At 42.3% G+C, this 21,909-nt stretch overlaps 1 protein-coding gene across 1 annotated transcript in view; it reads right to left on the bottom strand.

Moving 5' to 3' along the window:
- NUDT14 (nudix hydrolase 14) overlaps window positions 1-21,909 on the bottom strand; it is a 57,834-nt gene that overhangs the window by 35,633 nt on the left and 292 nt on the right. Inside the window, exon 1 of the mRNA XM_083348307.1 lies at window positions 21,901-21,909. This exon is cut by the window's right edge and continues 292 nt beyond it. Within this exon, the coding sequence (XP_083204433.1) occupies window positions 21,901-21,909 (9 nt within the window). The remainder of the gene's footprint in view (window positions 1-21,900) is intronic.

The raw sequence follows: 21,909 nt of genomic DNA, 5'->3' as shown, positions 1-21,909 counted from the left end.
CTCAGGGCAGTTAACAGGGCAAATTAAAACAGTGCAATGTACAAATTAAAATAAAATAAAATTAATAGCCCCCAAAGAGTTTAAAATTTAAAACCTTAAAACCCCTCAGTCCAGGCCGGCTAACTCAAATAGCCAGGTTTTTAGGTCCTGGCGAAACGAGCGAAGTTCGGGGGCGATCCGGAGTTCCACAGGCAGTTGATTCCATAGGGCAGGCATGCCCACCGAGAACGCTCTCCCCCTGGGGATCGCCCACTGGCACTCCCTGACCGGCGGGACCCTGAGGAGGCCCTCCCTGTGGGAGCGCACAGGACGATGGGAAGTTGATGCTGGCAGCAGGTGCTCCCTAAGATAATCCGGACCCATGCCATTTAGGGCTTTATAGGTCATCACCAGCACCTTGAATCTCACCTGGAGGGCAACTGGAAGCCAATGCAGCTCGCAGAGAAGAGGCGTTATATGGGAGTATCGGGAGGCCCCCATCACAATTCACGCGGCTGCATTCTGCACCAGCTGAAGCCTCTGAGTGGTCCTCAAGGGTAGCCCCATGTAGAGAGCATTGCAGTAGTCTATCCGGGAGGTCACAAGCACATGAGTGACTGTGCGTAGGGCATCTCGGTCCAGATAGGGCTGCAACTGGCGCACCAGGCGAACCTGGGCGAAAGCCCCCTGGCCACGGCTCCTATATGATCTTCCAAACTGAGCCGTGAGTCCAGGAGGACGCCCAAGTTGCGGGCCCTATCTACGGGGGGTAACACCTCACCCCCCATAGTTAGCGATGGAATAGACTGGTTGATCCGAGATGCCGGTATGCACAGTCACTCAGTCTTGGCGGGATTGAGTCTAAGCCTGTTTCTCCCCATCCAAACCTGGACCACCTCCAGGCAACGGGACATCACGTCGAGGGCATCACTGGGTTGGTTCAGGGTGGAAAGCAAAAGCTGGGTATCATCAGCGTACTGATGATACCCCACCCCGAAACCACGAATGAGCTCACCCAGCGGCTTCATATAGATGTTGAACAAGAGGGGAGAGAGGACCGACCCGAGAGACTCCACAAACGAGAGGCCTTGGGGTGGACCTCTGCCCTCCCGTCAACACCGACTGCGAGCGGCCCAGGAGGTAGGAGGAGAACCATTGTAGAACAGTGCCACCCACTCCCAACCCCCTGAGATGCTGCAGTAGGATACCTTGGTCGATGGTATCAAAAGCCGCTGAGAGGTCTAATAGGACTAGGACAGAGGAACAACTTCTGTCCCGAGCCTGCCAGAGATCATTCACCAGCGCGACCAATGCCGTCTCCGTGCTGTACCTGGGCCTAAAGCCCGATTGGTATGGGTCCAGATAATCAGCTTCCTCCAGGAACAGAGGGAGCTGATGCGCCACCACGCTCTCAACAACCTTTGCAAGAAAGCGAAGGTTGGAGACTGGACGATAGTTGTTCAAAATAGCCGGGTCCAGGGCAGGCTTCTTGAGGAGGGGCCTCACCACCACCTCCTTCAAGGCGGCAGGGAAGGTACCCTCCCTCAAAGAAGCAGTTATTACTGCCTGGAACCAGCCTTGTGTCCCCTCCCGAGCTGCATGATAGCAATATTCCAGTATTTGAGGGGCTGCCACAAAGAGGGAAGTCAACTTATTTTCCAAAACACCAGAAGGCAAGACAAGAAACAATGGATGTTACCCCTATGTTTCACAGATGGGATAAGGTTCTTATTTGGAATCTCGTGTTTGCCTTTCACCACACATAGCACTTTTCATTCATGCTAAAAAGGTGTACCTTGGACTCTTCCATCTACTGAACATTCTTGCAATAGCCTTCGGATTTATCCATGCAGTCTTTGCAAATGTAGAGGGGCAGCAATGTTCTATTTGAAGAGCAGAAGCTTTCTCCTTGAAACCCTCCCATGCACACCACTGTTGTTCAGTATTTCCTGGTCACATGTATTGCTGACATTTCCCAATGGAAGAGAGGGCTTTAGTTCCTTAGATTTACCCTGGGATTCTCTGCAAACATTACACACTTTGTTCTTGATGTGATCTTAATTCCTATGAAGGGTAATAATGGTGCCGTTTGTATATATTTGTATATATATTGCATGATAGTGAAATCCAAACTCTTTGGAAATAGTTTTGTGACCTTTTCCAGCCTGTTGAGTATCAACAACTGTTTTCAGAGGTCCTCCAAAATTTTTGTTTAAACCATGATACATGATACATATGTTGTGAAGATCAGGCTTTGACAATGAATACATAGAATTATATTCTTTAAATAGGGCAAGAACCTCCACACTCACATCTCATTATCATCCTATTGATTGAAGCACATGTCTAATTTCCTCTTCAAATGAACTGACAATCCTAGATGTTCACATACTTTTGCCACACAAAAATATGTAATTTCAATTAATATTCTTTAATACCCAAGTATGGGTTTCTTGACTCATGTATTTAATTGCATTCTTTTTATCTATTGTTAGAACTTGAGTGGAGAAGGGATCATGTTTTAGATCAGACATGTCAAACTCGCGACATCACGTGACATCACGTAACGTATCGGGACAGTTTTGCCATTGCCGTCAATGGGGTGGGCGTGGCTTCTGGATGGGCCAGGAGTTTGACACTCCTATTTTAGATCATATATATGAAAAAATATTGAAAAAAATCAAAGGTTCAGAAACATTTAAGTACCATTATACAAATAGATTAGAATTATTTTCCTTGTTAATTAGTTTATTATGAGGCCAGCAAATTATGGCTATAACTAGGATGCAACAATTGGCACCAGTACAAAGTGATTCCAGAAAAAGAAAGTAAAATTTTAATGTTTGGATTTAAAATATAAAAATACTAAAGGTAGACATTATATCACCTAGCATGTTGAGTAATTTCTAAATGTTTAGAATGACTCATAGTTTGACACCAGTCTGGGTGTCTGATGTAGGCCAGATTAAGATAAATTCATGCATATTCATTAAAAATGGCAGATATTGCATCTACTGAGTAAACATTATAGAAATATAATCATGAAAAAATATTTTTGCAATGCTTTTGGCCAGAGCACTCCTTATTGTTTACATGAGCGAGGCCATTTAGAAGAAGCAAACAAGGTTTAAGTGCCGTAATGAAGGTACATAATAGAATATAAGCCAAATTTGTTAGAGGCAAAAAGCCAAACAGGACCAGCTGAGTGAGGGATTGTTGCCATCTTTGCTTTTCCTAAGAAGATATCAGGTTTACAAGCAAATGTTTTCATCCAGCTAGGTTGTGATGCAGAATTAACTCTGACTCTTTTAGGTTGCTAAGTAAGCTTAGTCCTGATTAGAACATGGTTGGCACTATTTAGCAAGTCGAGGACTGCAGGCTAGCTTGGGGAAAAAACGTTATGCAGGAAGATCGTGGCAACCCACGCCTATAGTATGAGAAGAATATGGATATGTTGATAAAAGTCACAAGGTATTGAACTCTATATAAAAACCCCTTAGTATTATTTTTAAGCGGCTTTTGAAATACCTTAGCCTAGAAGAATGGCACTTTTATGTCTTATTAGATTTTTTTAATACCACATTTATTATTATTTTTATAAATAACTCAAGGCAATGAACACACTTAATACTCCTTCCTTCCATTATTTTTCTAGTCCTCTGTTTTCACTCTAAAACAGTTGAAAAGTGTCGAAAAACAAATAGTGCCCAAGGGAGGAGAAATCAAATATGTGACATTGGACAGAAATAATTGCATAAAGTATTCCCATAACATGGGAAGAGAATGTTATTTTGACTAAGTACACCGTTAATCTCTCTTTTTTAAGGGGCATACAGAAAAAAATATTGAAGAAGAACTAGGGTAAAATAATTATTTTATCTTTGGTAGTTTTACCTAATGCCCTTTCCATCTTTAAAATTGGAATCACAAAAGCCTTTTAACAAGCCATTCTCCCACTGATAAAAAGCAAAATCAGTTTGCATCTTAGTCTCCAAAGTACCACAGAAGCCATTTTCCACTCACTTATTTCAAAAGCCATTAAAACAAACTTGTTGAAGGGCAGCAGTAGGGGGTTAATGGAAGGCAAGGCTTAGAAACAATCTTTAGATTCTTTTTTTTTTTCTAAAGAGTTTCTCACAGGTCCTTCCAATAAAAATGACAAAGATCTTCACAATTCTTACCCATCTACCAAAATCAATGGAAAACAGAATACTAGTAACTTCAGAGTTAAAAAAATATACTTTTTTAAAAAATGTAGGTGAAACATATAAAACACTTTTTAAAAAAGAAAATAACTAAAATTACTAGAAAAAAAGAAAAGAACAAAAACATATATCTATAGAAAAAAGTTTGGTTTCAAACACAACATTAAATCTTGACTGTAGAGTAAATCTGAACAATCTTTTCATTACAGCAATGGAGAGCAAGTTCACATATCATCAATCTAAGACTGTAACTCTTAAGTGGCACTGTCTTTCTATCACAAAAAAATCTCAATAAATCTATAGTTCTTCAGATGATTCCAAATGTTCAATACTTAATTTAGAACCACATTCACATTTTAAACAAGTTATTCTTCTGAAAATTGTATCTACAAACCTAAAATGAAACAGTGAGACAAGCATATATCATATGCATCCCTATTTCCTCCATTATTTTAGTTTAATGTTAAAAATATATCCAGCAAAATGTTTCTAGTTTCTTGATGAAACAATAAATTACATATAAGAGAAGATAAATACATTCTTTAAAATTTCCATAAAATAACTGACCAGCGAGGATATAATCCCATTTGTAATGATCTTGGACAAAGAATTTAAACTGCACATTTTATTTCAATTAATTATAAAAGGGAAGGAAATCCATACTTGGTCATAACTTGTTTTGAAATTTTGAACTGTTTAATATTAAGGGTTTTTGTCCAACAAAGTCATCACTGCCTATTCCAATATTTATGATTGTGTACCTAAAATACCTGTTAATGAGCTGTATTATTCGAGACTTGTCACTTTTATAAAATCAGACTCTGCAAGGTAGATAATTTGAAACTTTCAGATTTTAAGCTTTCTTTCTTCCAACTTTGAATACTGCTACTTACTTCTGTGGAAAAAGTAAGTACATTGTCTTGGCTCCAATATTTCTAATAATGGTATTGGCCCCATTGTCAGAAACAACTTCAAATAGGGTTTCTACCAGTCTCAACAGTGACTGGGAGGAATCTTTTCCCACCCCTCCCTGTTTTTCAGCTGTGTGATGTTTGAAGGGTTTCTTGCATATATAGCCTATTTCAAATTACTCCATAGCATTTTTATGTGATTTAGTCCTAAGCTTGACTTTGTCAGAACTCTCTTATCTTTTTTCAGCTATTCCTTGGTGGATTCACTGGAATGTTTAGAGTCATTGTCAAATTGCAAGGTCCACTTTTGGTTAGGCTTCAATCTTCAGCAGATGCTCTCACATGGTCCTCTAGGACCCTCTGGTACAATGAAGATTTTATAGTGGATTCTATGATGATGACGAGCTTCCCAAGCCCTGATGCAGCAAAGCAGCCCCAAATGATATCATTTCCACCACTGTACTTTACAGTTAGTTCTGGTTCAATGCTGTCTTTGGTTTATAGCAAACATGAATTTGGATATTGTGACAAATAACTATATCTTTGCCTTGTCTGTCCAGAACTATAATGGTATGTGGGAATGACCTTGAGAGACAAGCGAAAGGGAATATCTGACAAGAGAGGGAGGAGCTCCAAGTAGCTTAAAGGTCAGAGAAAGAAACTTAGGAAGGTCCCACCCTAACTGATGAAGCTGTTAAGTGATGGTAGGAGATTTGTACTTTCATACTTGCAAGATTGTTAATATAGCCTTACAATAAAATAAAATTTGCTCATTCAGTTGTATCTTTGTCTGGTTTACCTGGGAGGGCTGACAAAAACAATTGTTCCAGAAGTCTTGGTCTTTACTTAGGTGTTCATGAATAAATTTTAGTCTTACCCTGACATTCTTTCTGGAGACCAAAGGTTTTCTCCTGGCATACCTCTCATGTTGATCCACTTTGTGTAGCTTCTTTCTAATGGTAGACATACTCTGATATCATTAGTAGTGAGAGCTACTGCTAGGTCATGTGATGAAATTCTGCGGTTTTTAGAAACTTCTTTCAGCATCTTGTGTTCTGCCTTCTAGGCTTTACTTGGGAAAGTAAATACACACTTTACAAATTAAATTTTGTCCCTTTGTAGATGATCCTCCAGGCAATAGAATGCTTGATATCCAATTTTTAAATCCCCTTCTAGACTCATAGGCATCTATAACCTCTGAGAGCTTTTTTGACTAGGCATGTTAATAGCACACACTAGAATAAATCAAACTAAATGTCTGAGATTTAAATAAGGCAGGGTTCTCCCTTCTAAAATGTTCTCATCATTTTCATCTGATCTGGTATGCCTGATTCTAATTGCAGATATTTGAAATATTGATAAATATAAAGGTGTAAATTTTTCCACATGTGAAAGTGACATTTGCATTTATTTAGGTTTTTTTTCATTTGTAAAGTTTACTAACTGTCCATCTTACCACAAGGTAACTTTGGGCAGCTTACAATATTAAAATTGCACAATAGACTAAACACATAAATGGTATATTATATCCCATTTATCAAAATTTTTGAAATAAAGATCAAATATTGTATGTTGGAATACGATGAAGTTAAAAAATTCAATGGGTGTATCTACTTTTTCACAAGTGTATATACAGAAAAAGAATGCTGCTACTTAGATTCTGGGAGAGATAAAGTACTTCAAAATATTTAATTGCAGAGATAATTCTCACAATTGCAAATATAATTCTGTGTTGCAGATATCATAGGATAAGCACATTCCTAAAACTGCCTTTTAAAACAAACCAACAAACACAGAGCAAAACACAAAATGATGGAAACAGTATTTAATAATATTATTCAACAACTTCCTCTAAAGCTGAGCTTTGCAGATCTTCCTGAATGCATGCCAGACTTTCCTGGTAGATTATTCCATAGCCTTAGAGGCAATGGCAGAGAACTGACACTGTCGTTACCTCCCACAATGATGGCAAATAAAGCAAAGGACCTGATGAATAACCTAATTGGAGAGCAAAAAACCCTTATGAGATGGAAATGATCTCAAATGTAATGTCCTTGTAAATTCTGCAGAATACTTAAACCTAAACTGAGAAGTTATTTAGATGCTACGGTTGTTCATGTTATCGAACACAATCCAGCAAATAAAAATTCAGTCTCTCCTTCTTGCACTATTCTACCTAGCTTCAGCATCATAACCTTTCTAACCTCAGAGACCGTCTAAGGATCTGACCTATGAATAATCGTTAATTTTAAAATACTTAGATGGTATACTTAATGAAGGATTTAAAAACTGAGTTAGAAGTGAACTTTAATAAAGAAACTTGTTCTCTTTTTTAAAAATTAAAAAGTAACTTAAGTAATTGGCGAGAGTACTATGAAAATATATACTTTATTTATAGAAGCATTTACAGGTATTAGGTTTGTAAACTCCCAAGAGGTGTATATTTTTAAGATGAAATCAGGGGAAACTTAATTGCCAAACCCATTTTTGCAAGCCCCAGAACCCTCTCTGAATGTATCACTATGTTTCAATGATATAATTTCTGAAATTGTGTTATGCTTTGTTTTCCTTGAAGTCTGATGGCAGTACCACACATTTAAAATAAATTATGCCCATTTCAGAAAATGGGCAAGGGCCACCTGTTTGTAGCAAACAGTGCCATTTTCACTAACATTTAGAAGACTGGTATTTATTTAATTTATTACGTGACCATATTTTCCAAAATGTTTACAATAGGAAATATATTAATAAAATAGCAACAAAAGCATTTTAACTCAGAAATTTAAAAAAAAAATAGAAAATCCTCCTGGCATCTTTTAAAAATTGCTTCCAATATGAATATGACCAAGTTTGCTTGTTTGAATTTAAGCAAAAGCTGTATAATCCAGAGTGTTTATTATTTATCTGTATCCCACCTTTATAATTTTATTATAACTCAAGATAGTGAACATATCCAACACATCTTATTGTTCCTTTTGCCCCACAACAACCTTGAGAGAGAGTGACTGGCCCAAAGTCACCAAGCTGGCTTTCATGGTTAAGATAGGACTTGAACTCATGGTCTGCTGCTTTCTAGCCTGAGTGCCTTAACCACTCAACCAAACTGACTCTCTCTATTGTTATCAATAAGCATTATGCCTGCAAAACACAGCTATATTTTGAAATTCTGTAACTTAATGAATTAAATAGGTTGCATAATACATGCATTAGATTGACAAGACAGCTTATTATACAGAGGTCAGGTAATATGCTTCCACTCACCTTTATTTCTGACATAACTTTTGTATACTTGCAAAGTCCAAAAACAATCCATATACCCAATGTGACAAAACAAGAACTCTTTAAAGGTGGCACTTTTGCAATTTTGGTTTCAGAGCTAACTCTCAGAAAAATGAGCAATGAAAATAGAACTGAAGGCATGAAATTTGATAATAAATCTTTATGTAGGCACTACTTATAAGTGCCCCTATTTTTTATTCTCTTATCCAATAAAATACTCTTAACATGTTTAAGAATATAATCCCTCAACTCAGTGTGTGATTCTTCCTTTAATATGTGTATCACAAACACTACCTTCTGTAAAGCAAAGACATTCCCATAATTATATTGAGCAGATTAATGAAAGAACACTCACCTTGAAAAGTTTTGCCTTTAATGTATTCATCATCGCTCATCACATCTGTCCCTGCAAATCCCATTTCCTATTCTATTCATGAGGTGCAGCAACCTGGAGCTTTAGTGATTATAGCCACACTTTTCCCATGGCCTTCTCACCTCTCATCTCACCCTTAAGAACCCCATTCCCATTGTTTATCATCTGTTCTCTTCTCCTCAGAAACTGCTGTTAGAAGTTCACTTATCCCTAATCTTGCCTGCTGCCTTTGATATTCTTTCTAATCCAACAATCTGTCAACTGGGGCATCAACCCATGTCCAAGCCAGCTGCTCTCTCCCAGGCTTCATACAAAATGTTCAGAAGATTGTGATCCAGCAAAAAAAACTTGAAGCAAATAATTAATGTTCATTCGATCAGAGCTCATGACTTTAGTGTGCTATTAAGTAGATGACTGAAGAAAACTAACTTTTTAAAGTTCGTTTAAACTTGGCTGTTAATACATTAATGAAATTCTGGTCAATGTGTAAAGGGACATGATTAAAGAAAGTAAATGCATGAGGAAAGAAAGAAAAAGCTTTTTTAACTAAAAAAGGACAAAGAAAACTATGTTCACATACAAATATGCTTACATAGAATGAGAAATATCTGCAGTGTTAAAATGAAGTTTATTGGTAAGCTTCTTCAAGAAAGTATAAGGTGAGGATAATAAACATAAATAAACAGCTATTTTACTATAACTATATATCAGAAAGATGGTAGGGCTAGCAAAGCAGACAGTGGATCTTTGTTCTGTAATTTAGAGGTAACATTTATTGATTTTCTGTACCTTAGCAGCACTATGACAAACAGATGGTCCCCAGATAGCAGCCAATGCCTGTGTTCAAGGTAACCTGGTATTTAGTAGGAAGGGAGGGTTCACATATTCAGGCCTATCCTGAATATCCCAAGACATTTATTGGATAAAGTTGTTCAGACCCACTCAAAGTTAAGATTCAGACAGGATATGTCTATGTGAATTTCATCCTGTACCTGTCAAATGGTTGACCCTATAGTTTCCAAGGAAATGGATAGGATCCACTCAGTTACCTGCTTATTAGATCCATCCCCCTCTTGGTTAGTTAGGACTTCCTGGAAGATAAAATGTGGTTAGGTCCAGGAGGCAGTAAATGGATCTTTGAGTGTCTGAATGTTTTTGCCTATCTTGAAGAAGACAGTGGTACACCTCCTCTCCAAATAGCCATTTTTCAACCCAATATTGATCACATCATTGATCATGGTTGTCAATTATCTCTGGTGAAGCTGGAATGGTGTTGGTACAACCAGATGATTCAACTGTTCTGGTTCTTCATTTTTCAGGAACCTTTATCATCAATCATGGTTACCTTCTGGACAAACTACAGGTATTAGGATTGGAGTCACAATGTTACAGTGGTTCTCCTCTTTTCTCTAATTACTGGTTCTTTTGTGTAGTGAGTTTGTTGAGCAGGAAAGGAGACGAGGCAAGTGAGTTCAGCAAAGCTCATGGTTTATTGCTTGCAGGATCTGAACTGAGAATTGGACTGCAGCCTGCAGCAATTTATAGCCTGGCCCCTAAGCGGCAGCCAATAAAGCAACCCATTACGACCTAGGGGCAGCCAATAGCAGCCCTGGAGATGGGGTGTCTGAGTTGCTGGAGAGCCGTTAGCTGCTCCACCTTACCACGTGGTGTTACCGTTGAGCCCAATACATAACACTCCTCCCCTCTTAGAACAGACAACATCAAAGCAATAATTTAGCAAACAATACAAGTTACAAGATTTAACATCATAGCATCAGTTAGCCAAGTTACACAATTTTAACACCATAATGAATAGGCTTCCATTAACAGCATTGTAGACAGTTAACACCATAGCTCCAATATTGTTTTGGTACAGTGACAAGACAACATTATAGTTCCTTTATTTTACAACATAATCAGCTAGATAAGTAGGAGGCTTGCGTGCCGTTGTAGAATGCCTCAGGGTTCCAGTCACTTTCTGGTCTACCATCGGGCCTGGCAGACCAGTGTTCCTTGATGCACTTGAGTCAAAGGAATTAGATGCTGTCTGGCTGGCCTCTCCAGGTTGGCCCACCCCAGAGTCAGATTGAACAGCAGAGTAAGCACAGCGGTTGTTGAAATCTGGTTGGCTTGCTCTGTCAGGAGATCCATGTTGCACTTCTGGACTCCCCTCCTCTACGCTCAGTTCCTCATTGCTTATGAAGGAAGAGTCTTGAGAGTCCATGTATGGGCTGGCTTGGCTGCAAGTTTGGGGACTTTGGGAGGATGCAGTCCTCACTTAGTGGCCATTCTGGAAACCATTTTCTGAGTTGATCAATGTGGCATCTGACAACTTGCCCTCCCTCCAGCCCCACTTCGTAAGAAAGGGGACCAGATGATTTGGTAATTTTACCAGGAACCCACAGATTCCCATGTCCATAGTTTCTGGCCCAAACCCAATTGCCCATTTGCAGCCCCCTTGGGGGTTTTGGTCAAGAGGCTTCTGCTGCCACTCTATCTGGATGCAACCTATCCAGTTTAGTGATCAGTCACCTCCCCCAATGAAGTTCTGCAGGACTTTTGCCTGTAGCAGTGCAGGGCGTAGAATGCTGGCAAAGTAAAAAATCTGCCAGTCTGTGATGCCAGTCCCCTGTAACTATGCGTTTAAGTGACTCCTTTGTGGTCCTCACCATACGTTCAGCTTAACCATTAGAAGACGGGTGAAAAGGGGCAGATGTTGCGTGTCTGATAAGGTTTGCTCTTAGGAAGGCCTGAAATTCAGCAGCAGTGAATTGGGCCCCATTGTCTGAAACTAAGACATCTGGCAACCCATGTGTGGCAAAGAGTTTTCTCAGCACCTGGATGGTCCAACTGGGATTACTTCAAGCCATTTGGAGTGGCTGTCTACCACTATGAGGAAGAGCTGTCCCTGAAAGGGCCCATCGTACTCTATGTGAATTCCAGACCAAGGAGTGTGCGTTTCCTCCCACCTGTGAACTGGAGTGTGTGGCATTTCAGGCCTAGATTGCTGGCATGTATAACATCCATGTACTTGTGCCTCAATGTCCTTGTCTAGGCCAGGCCACCAAAGGTAGCTTCTTGCTAAAGCTTTCATTCTGACAATGCCTGGATGGCCTTCATATAGTGACTGTAAAACTCTATCTCTCAGTGAAGAGGGAATTATGACTCTGTTCCCCCAAAGGATGCACCCCTTGTGAGCTGATAGCTCATGTCTTCTGACAAAGTAACTCTGGAACTCAGAGCCTGGGCTTTTATCTAACCACCCCGTGTGTACCCATGAAAGCACTCTACTAAGTGTTTTATCTGTAGCTGTTTCTGTAGCTATGTCCCCAGCGTGGAGGGGAAATTCTGGCAGGTCCTGAATGGACAGGATTCTGGCCGCAGGGGCTGGGTCTGGTTCCGTTAGTGGCAGTGGGAATCTGCTCAGGCCATCTGCATGGACCATTTCTTTGCCGGGTTTGTGAACCAGCTTAAATGTGTATGCAGATAAGAAAATAGACCATCTCAACATTCTTGGAGAAAGTATGGGGGGAGTTTGTTTGTCTGTTGTGAAAAGTCCCAACAGTGGTTTGTGCTCTGTGAAGACCATGAAGTCCCTGCCATATAAATAGTCATGGAATTTTTTTATTTCTGCTACAATGGCTAAGGCCTCTTTGTCAATTTGAGCATAGTTACGCTCAGCAGAGGACAGTGTCCTTGAATAAAATACAATAGGGACTTGTGTTCCATTCTTTTCTAAATGACTCAAGACTGCCCCCACCCCATAAGGAGATGCATCACATGGTAAACAAACTGGTTTAAACTCTCTAAAATGAGTTACAGTAGATTTTACTGACAATAGTGCCTTTAGGTCCTGGAAACTTCCTGTGAATGCTGGTCCATTTCCATGGAGCTTTTTTATCTAAGAGCCTGTGAAGAGGCTCTGCCAATGTGGCCTTGTTAGGTAGAAATGCATGGTAGAAGTTGAGGAGGCCCAAGAATGCTTGTAGCTCTCCTTTGGATTTAGGACAAGGAGCCAATTTAATGGCCTTCACTTTGGATTCAGCAGGGTGAATGCCGTTAGCATCAATTCGAAATCCCAGAAATTCAGTTGAAGAGACCCCAATACTACATTTACTCTTTTTTTAATTTGAGGCCTGCTTCGCGAAGCCTCTGTAGGACAGCCCTGAGCCTGCTGGCTAACACTTCTGTAGATTCCCCAGCAATAAATACATCATCAAAATAAGGACAAACGCCCTGAATGCTTTTAAGTGTGTGTTCCATGATTCCCTGGAAAATGCCTGGAGCAATGCTAACTCCAAATTGTAAATGCTTCACTTTGAAAGCCCCTGTGAGTCACGATCGTCTGAGCCACGGCTGTGGCCTCATCAACCGGCAATTGCTGATAGACCTGTGCCAAATCTAATTTTGCGAAAATAGTGCCCCCTTGCAAAGAAGCTAAAATGTGGTTCACCACTGGGACAGGGTAAGTGTGTTGCTTAAGGGCTTTGTTAATTGTACATTTATAGTCTGCACATATTCTAATTTTTCCGTTGGCCTTAAGTGGTGTGATTATAGGAGTTTCCCACTCCCCACCATCAACTGGTTGTAAAACGCCCTGTTCTACAAGCTTGTCTATTTCTGAGTCAATTTTATGTTTGAGGGCAAAGGGGACCCTTTGAGGCTTAACCCTAATGGGGACCACGTTGGCATCTAGCTTGAACGAGATAGGCGGGCCTGTGTATGTTTCTAGGGCTGAATCAAAAACATCTGCAAAGTCCTCACAAACTATGTTAGATTTGCAGCTTGTGTCCAGTTGATACCGGTTACTTGAATGCCTAAAGCATCAAACCAATCAAGTCCTATTAGACTCGTTCTCTGGCCCCCTACTACTATGACATCCAGGTGCCCATAAAACCCCTTAAATTTTACGTCCAAGGTGGCTTCCCCCTTAACTTTGACTTGAGTGTTTTGAAAATCAGTTAAAATTATGTCGGAGGGCCTTAGCTTGGCCCATTTTCTACTGTGACTGCACACAAAATTAAAAGTGTCCAGGGAAATAATGGAGACGGCAGATCCTGTGTCCAACTCCATTTTACAGGGGACACCTTGTAGCTCTACCAGCAGTTAAAATTTTTGTTTGAGGGGACGTCAGGCCCCGGTGTGGCATACACTTCTGCGGCTTTTACAAAACCCCACACTAAACGGTCCCTGGGCCCCAGTACCTCTCCTGGTCAGACCATCCGACTGGTGTTTCGGTGGCCGGTCCCTCTGGTGAGCTCTGCAAACTGCTGCGATGTGGCCTGTTTTGTTGCAGGCCTTGTATGTGGCTGACTGGAATCTCCAATCAGCGCGTTGGTGGCTGCTGCCACAACCTTTACATCTAGGTAAGAGAACTGCCTTGTAAGGAGCCTCTTGCTATTGCTTGCTGCTGTGGTGCTGTGCGTCGGGCTGCTTGTGTAGCTTGTTGACTTCAGGATCTTCTTCCTCTGAAGATTCCTCTGAGCGTTTGGCGTCTTCGTGGTGGACTGTTTCTTCGTGTTTTGTTGTTTTGGCGGGCTGGACTGTTTGGACTGCACCCCCAGCGGTTTCGTCTGCCATGACTTCATCCTGGGCTTCCGAGAAGGTTAAATTCGGTCTGGCAAAAAGTCTTTGTTTGAGTGTTCGGTTCCGTAGGCCGCAGATGAGCCGGTCTCACAGTCGCTCTTCTACATCGGAAAACTTACACAGGCGTGCGGCCTGCCTCAAGGCCGCGATGTATTCTGATGCTGTCTCACCAGGCTGCTGCATTCGCAGTTCGAATTTGTAACACCAGGCAATCACCGACATCTTCGGCTGGAAATGTTCTCCTAGCTTCTTCTTAAATTCAGCATGACTCCAGCAGCGTCGGGGCGAACAGATTTTCGGCCAGGTCGAATGTGGCTGGGCCGCACACACAGAGCAGCGTGGCGGCCTTCAACCCATCTTCTGTGACTTGGTTGGCCTGGAGGTAGTTTTATACCTGGGACAAGTAGGATGGCCATCCCTCTGGAAGCTTGATGTCGAATTCGCGAAGCCTTCCGACCTTGGCCATTTTCTGGTCTTCTCGGCTGGTTCCTGCGTCTTCTGATCCTGCTTCTCCAAGGCCCAGGGATTGATCCACTAAGCACACGGTCACTGGCGTGTCTGGCTAGCCGACCGTAGGGGGGGGAAATGCCTTTTTCCTGCCAGGCGTGCGCTGCCTCTCCCCTAGTGAACTTCAGCTCTTTTGGAGAAGCAGGATCCCACCTTCGTCGTCAGTGTTGTGGTGGGTTCGTTACGCAGGAAAGGAGACGAGGCAAGTGAGTTCAGCAAAGCTCATGGTTTATTGCTTGCAGGATCTGAACTGAGAATTGGGCTGCAGCCTGCAGCAATTTATAGCCTGGCCCCTAGGCGGCAGCCAATAGGTTTAAAGCAGCCCATTGCCGCATAGGGGCAGCCAATAGCAGGCCTGGAGACAGGGTGTCTGAGTTGCTGGAGAGCCGTTAGCTGCTCCAGCTTACCATGTGGTGTTACCATTGAGCCCAATACATAACAGGTTCCACTTTTTTTTTTATTAAATTTGTATACCGCCCTTCTCCCGAAGGACTCAGGGCGGTGAACAGGGCATATATAAATAGCAAATACAAAATTAAAAGAGAATTAAACAATTGCCCAGATAAAAAACAATAACAATATAAAAAGCCCATTAAAAAACCCTAACGTCCCCCATCAGGCCAGGCCAGCTTGTTCAAATAAATGGGTCTTCAGACCGCGCTGGAAGGAGCGAAGGTCCGGTTCCATCCGGAGCTCAACCGGCAGTTGGTTCCATAGAGCCGGAGCGTCCACAGAGAAGGCCCTCCCCCTGGGGGCCACCAGCCGACATTCTCTTGACCGGAGGCACCCTGAGGAGGCCCTCTCTGTGGGAACGCACAGGGCAGAGGGAAGTTGACCCCGGAAGCAGGTGGTCCCCGAGGTACCCCGGACACATGCCATGTAAGGACTTAAAGACCATAACCAAAACCTTGAATCTCGCCCGGAAGACAACTGGTAACCAATGCAGCTCACGGAGCAAAGGTGTAACATGGGAGTACCAGGAAACTCCCAAGACAACTCTCGCGGCCGCATTCTGTACCAGTTGGAGCCTCCGAGTGGTCTTCAAGGGGAGCCCCATGTAAAGAGCATTGCAGTAGTCCAGGCGAGAGGTCACGAGTGCATGAGTGACCGTACACAGGGCATCCCGGTCCAGATAGGGTTTCAAATGGCGCACCAGGCGAACCTGGGTGAAAGCCCCCCTAGTCACGGCTGTTATATGGTCTTCCAGGGTAAGCCGTGAATCTAGGAGGACTCCCAAGTTGCGAGCCCTATCCACGGGGGGTAAAAACTCACCCCCCATAGAAAGAGGTGGAATATTTTGAATGTCCCGGGATGCCGGAATGCACAGCCACTCAGTCTTGTCAGGGTTGAGCTGAAGTCTGTTCCTCCCCATCCAGACCCGAACCGCCTCCAGGGAACGGGACATCACATCGAGGGCATCACTGGGGTGGTTTGGGGTCGAAATGAAAAGCTGGGTATCATTGGCGTACTGATGATACCCAACTCCAAAACCACGAATGATCTCACCCAGCGGTTTCATGTAGATGTTGAACAGGAGAGGCGAGAGGACCGACCCCTGAGGAACTCCACAAACGAGAGTCCTTGGGGTCGACCTCTGCCCCCCTGCCAACACCGACTGCGAGCGTCCCAGGAGATAGGAGGAGAACCACCGAAGAACTGTGCCTCCCACTCCCAAGAGACGTCGCAGCAGGATACCATGGTCGATGGTATCGAAAGCCGCTGAGAGGTCTAATAGGACAAGGACAGAGGAATGTCCTCTGTCCCGGGCCCTCCAGAGATCATTCACCAGAGCGACCAATGCCGTCTCCGTGCTGTACCCGGGCCTGAAACCCGATTGGTACGGGTCTAGATAATCCGTTTCATCCAGAACCAGAGGGAGCTGATGCGCCACCACACTCTCAACAACCTTCGCAAGAAAGCGAAGGTTGGAGACCGGACGAAAGTTATTCAACACAGCTGGGTCCAGGGCAGGCTTCTTGAGGAGAGGTCTCACCACCGCCTCCTTCAAGACGGCGGGGAAATTACCCTCACTCAAAGAAGCAGATATAACTGCCTGGAACCAGCCTCGTGTCCTCTCCCGAGATGCATAGACCAGCCAAGAAGGGCACAGGTCTAATAAACATGTGGTGGAGCTCAACCTCCCCATAATCCTGTCCACTTCCTCAGGGGTCACAGAATCAAACTCCTCCCAGATAACATTGACAAGACCGCCCGTGTCCTGTTCGTCGGACTCTGCCCAGTTGGAGTCCAGACCGGTCCGAATCCGAGCGATTTTATCCAACAGATGTTGACCAAACTCCTCGGCATGACCCTGCAAGGGTTCCTCCCTCAACTCCTGATTAAGGAGGGAGCGGATCACCCTAAACAGGGCGGCCGGGCGATTATCTGCGGATGCGATGAGGGCAGAGAAGTAATTACACCTTGCCGCCCTCATCGCTGCGAGATAAGACCTAATAAAGGTTCTTAGTCGCAACCGGTCGGATTCGGATCGGCTGGACCTCCAACAGCTCTCTAGGCCCCGTTTCCGATGCTTCATCTCCCGGAGCTCTGTAGAGAACCATGGAGCTCGTTGGGATCTGCACCGGGTCAGGGGCCGCAAGGGTACAACTCGGTCAAGTGCCTCAGTGGCCGCCCTTTCCCAGGCTTCCACTAGGGCATCGGCCGAGTTGTGAGCAACGGAGGCAGGTGGGGATCCCAGCGCTGCCTGGAACCTGTCAGGATCCATTAAGCGCCTGGGGCGGTACCATCTGGTTGGCTCTGTACCCCCACGGCGGGGGTGGCAAAACGGAAGACCAGCCGCAGGAGGTAATGATCGGTCCATGACAGGGGCATAATAAATGGAGAGCCCCCACCAAGATCATCAAACCACCGTCCAGATAAGAAAACCAGGTCAAAGGTGTGGCCTCCCTCATGAGTTGGTTCAGAAATTACTTGCGTCAGGTCCATGGCCGTCATGGAAGCCATGAACTCCCGAGGTAACTCAGATGAACCTCCCAGGGATGGTAGATTGAAGTCACCCAAAACTTGATTTGTGTGTGAAGCCAAAAGCTTCTGACTTTCATGATGCCTCAACTGTCCCAGCCTTCCTGATCATCATTTACATGAAGCTGCTGGGTTAGGTAATCTGATGATCAGGTGTTATCAATATGCTGATTATATGCTGCTATATTAGAGTCAATTTGATGTCATGGTTAGGCAATAGGTTAGAAATCAAGAGACTGTGAGTTCCAAGCATGCTTCAGCGACTTCAGACCAGTCATCTTTTTTCAGACATAAGAAGATAATGGGAAATCACCTCCAAAAAATCTTACCATAATTGCCGGAACTAGTCCAGACAGTCAAAGGGAATTAAAACTGACTTGAAGGCACATACATACACACATAGATTCTTGTTTGTTATCTCAATTTTGGGCCAAGAAATTGATGCTATTAAGGTCCTTTTCCAGGTATGTCTGATCAGGGAAGAGTAAACTTAAAATGAAAACTGAGTTGTTGTTTATTCCTGATTCTTCTGGCATCTTGTTTTTTCCACCTTTATTGCTGAATAGGATTCTTCTTCCTTATACATAACTAAAGTGCAATTTGGAGAGCCTCCTCCTTGATTACTGAAATGTAATTAAACAGAATTCCAACTGTTAAATAGCGGGTTCTTTGGTGCAGGAATGACGATGCAGAACGGAGTACAGGGTAACTCATTGTTTATTTCGTGCTGGAACTGTACTGGGGAATTGCCTGCAACTAGCCGCAATATGTAGTCTAGCCCCTAGGCAGCAGCCAATAGGTTTGAATCAACCATTGCCGCCTGGAGATAGCCAATTGCAGCACAGGAGACTAGTAGTCTGGGTTGCTAGAGAGCCATTAGCTGCTCCAGCAACCCACATGGTATTTCACAAGAGCCCAGTACATAACACCAACTACTATGAATTTTAGGATTCTCTGTAAGATTTTGAAATTATTGAAATCATTTCCTCAAAAGAACTCAAACTTTGTGCTCTTTTTATATTCTTAATAGCATATATTTATGCAAGAAACTACTGAAGTATGCATTTACAATTGTTCAATTAATGTATTTAGCAATATTCCTAGCTGTAACCATTTGGAAAGCTTAATCATAATAAAAGTACACAAATGTCATTTCATTCTCAAGATTTGATTTCACTACATAAAATTATATGCATCTAATAAACAAAGATGTTATGAGAATATATCAAGAAGTAATAAATGTACCCAGAATATCTTACAGAAATGCAGATATTACAATTTACAATAGTAAGTCCAAATAAGGCAGAATTTATCCAGGTACAACTATTCACATAAAAAAAAGTTACGCTTTTAAAGTTATGCTTCTAAAAGGTAAAAGATTCCATTTAGATACTAGAATTATTTACTTCCTTTCTCAAGGAATCTTTCAACTGCGATATTCATATACATTGTATTTATAATAGAATCAATAAGCTAATAAATAATAATTGATATTCTCAAAAAGCACAATACTGAATTATATATTTTAAAGATTCTGAGTATTAATTCAGAGAACCACTATCTATAAAGCAGCTTTAAACTAGGATGAATCATTTGTCCATCTACTCAAATTGTTTTCTTGTAATAATAGTTTGACAGATCAGACAGAATTTTCCTAGCCTTGCTATTTAAAGGGAGGCTAAGAATTAATCTTATGCCTTGAAAGTTGAACATATGGACAGGGTTTGTAGATTGCACTAATTCATGTTTGGTTTACTAGTAAAATATTAAGTAAACTACAATCAGCTAATTTGACAAAGCATACTAAACCAAAACCAAATAAATTTTATTAGAAGGCTTGAATCATCTCATTGATCATAAAGCACTGTTGGTTATATTTAAAATATGGTTTAGCACGATCTATTAATTGAGTCAAAAACTTGCTGTAGCACACTTGCTGTGTTTATACATGGTTTGCTGAGCTAACTACAATTGGTTTGGTTCAGAAAACACACTAAGTCATAACTTAATATGTTCTATGAAATCAACTATTCTATAAACTATGATGCATAGCTTAATGTATTATGTGCTTCTATTCAATTGCATATTTTACCCTATTATTAAAGAGATTAAAGCCTCATACTAAGATCACTACTGGAGTACTCACTGAAAGTGATGTATCTATGGTCAACCTTCATCACTGGGTACCTTGCCCCCACCTGACTTACACAAACATAAAATGCAGGAAAGCCTTTGGAAAAGCAGACATAACCTTTCATTCATTCAATAGCTTTATATAACTGTCAATTTATTCAAGGAATACTACCCAGTGAATGGAAACAAAACTCAGGTCTTACATGGTAGCCATTTTGCAACTCTTGCTCTCATTATAGCCATACCAAGGTGTTTTATATGCATTAACCTAGCAGGATTTTTCAGGACATTCTAACTACTACACCACAATACTTTACTGAAGCTCATTGTAGCATTTACATTATTTTGCCAAGTCTGACCCTTCACAGTGATTAAACTGCTCAAATTTAAAATAACAATTCTTGAAGTAGCTTTGATGGCCACAGGTTCAACAATACAAAAACAGCAGAATAGCACATTTAAGCCTTGAAATAGAATTTCACTTTTATTCATTATGCCACTCTATTTCTGATTAGGCCAAACAAGTCACAAGGAATTTATTTTTGAAACTTTTGCATCTTGGGATTGAGAGACTCTTGTCAGATTACAATCAGGAATAACACAAGGAATCAATAACGTAAGCACCAATCATATAGCAGAACATTCAGATGTTCCAAAATACCTTTATGAGTTTTGACAGTTTTAAATTGAACTTGAAATTAATCTTTACTAATACAGAGAATTCTAGTCAGAATTCTATTGTCCCAGTCAGCATTGTATATTTTGGAACAATTGTTGGAAAAGTACATCAAAAGATAGGGAGATTAATTCTGGTTGATACTCCCGACACATACAAATATGCTAGTTGTGTTGCCCAATGCAGAGACTAGGGCAGGGGGTAGGCAACCTCGGCTCTTTTATGACTCATGGACTTCAACTCCCAGAATTCCTGAGTCAGCTGACTCAGGAATTCTGGGAGTTGAAGTCCATGAGTCATAAAAGAGCCGAGGTTGCCTACCGCTGGACTAGGGGCATGTGGGTATAAATTCTGCAGTAAATAAAAGTACAGAAAGAGCTACATTAGTAGAGTGGTGCAGTAAAACAATCCCAACTCATTTTCTGATCTCAAGCCATCCCTCAAACATCTATAGCAGGGGTCCCCAACCCCCAGTCCCTGGACCGGCACCAGGCCGCGGCATGCCAGAAACCGGGCCACACAAACAAGCAAAGCCCTATCTGCGGGATGCAGGCAGTACATGAAACCACGCCCCCTCCGGTCTACAGAAAAATCTCTCTCCACGGAACTGGTCCCTGGTGCTCAAAAGGTTGGGGGTGTTCTGATCTATAGGACCAGATGTTATTCCCATATTCCCGAATTTGCCCATTTAAAACAAACAAAAAAACAAAACCTGAAGCATGCTCAAGAGAAAGGGCACACAGCAAAGTAGCTAAGCCCATTGTACAACCACGCGACATTGCACCCATAAAAGAGGAAAAAAAGAATCCCCGTGCCTGTGTTCAAAGGCAATCATTGCAAAGACCATTTAACTAAATAAAGATAATGCACTTTTCTTCTTGTGGAAGAAATTCTGCCGGCATTCGAAAACGCTCAATCCTAGGTGTCAGGAGTTTTCCTAAGGGGGGGGGGGAAGGGGCAACCCTATGAAGAAAAAGTTGCTTCTGACCCGGTATCCACAGGCTTACTCTGCCGGCCTGTAAGGTCCATCCATCCCTGGGCCCTAGATCCCCACCAACCCTTTCCCCATCCACCAGTAGCGACTCTAATGAGGATAGGAAAGCCCAACCCTCCCGCCGCTTCCATAGCTGCGCCTGCGGACGAGCCAAAAGTAGGCCTTTCTCAGCAGCGGCTCTGCGTAGCCTAAGCTCTTCAGCGGAAGTGGGCTAGCTCGGCGCTCCTGAAGAAGGCAGCGGCTTCTCTCGTGGCCTTCTCACCTAACCTGCTTACCTGGCGGTA

This window comes from Vipera ursinii, assembly GCF_947247035.1.
Source record: "Vipera ursinii genome assembly, chromosome: 1".
NCBI classification, from domain to species: Eukaryota; Metazoa; Chordata; class Lepidosauria; order Squamata; family Viperidae; genus Vipera; species Vipera ursinii.
The sequence above is the reverse complement of the archived record's forward strand: the minus strand, read 5'-3'. Positions and strand labels throughout refer to the sequence as shown.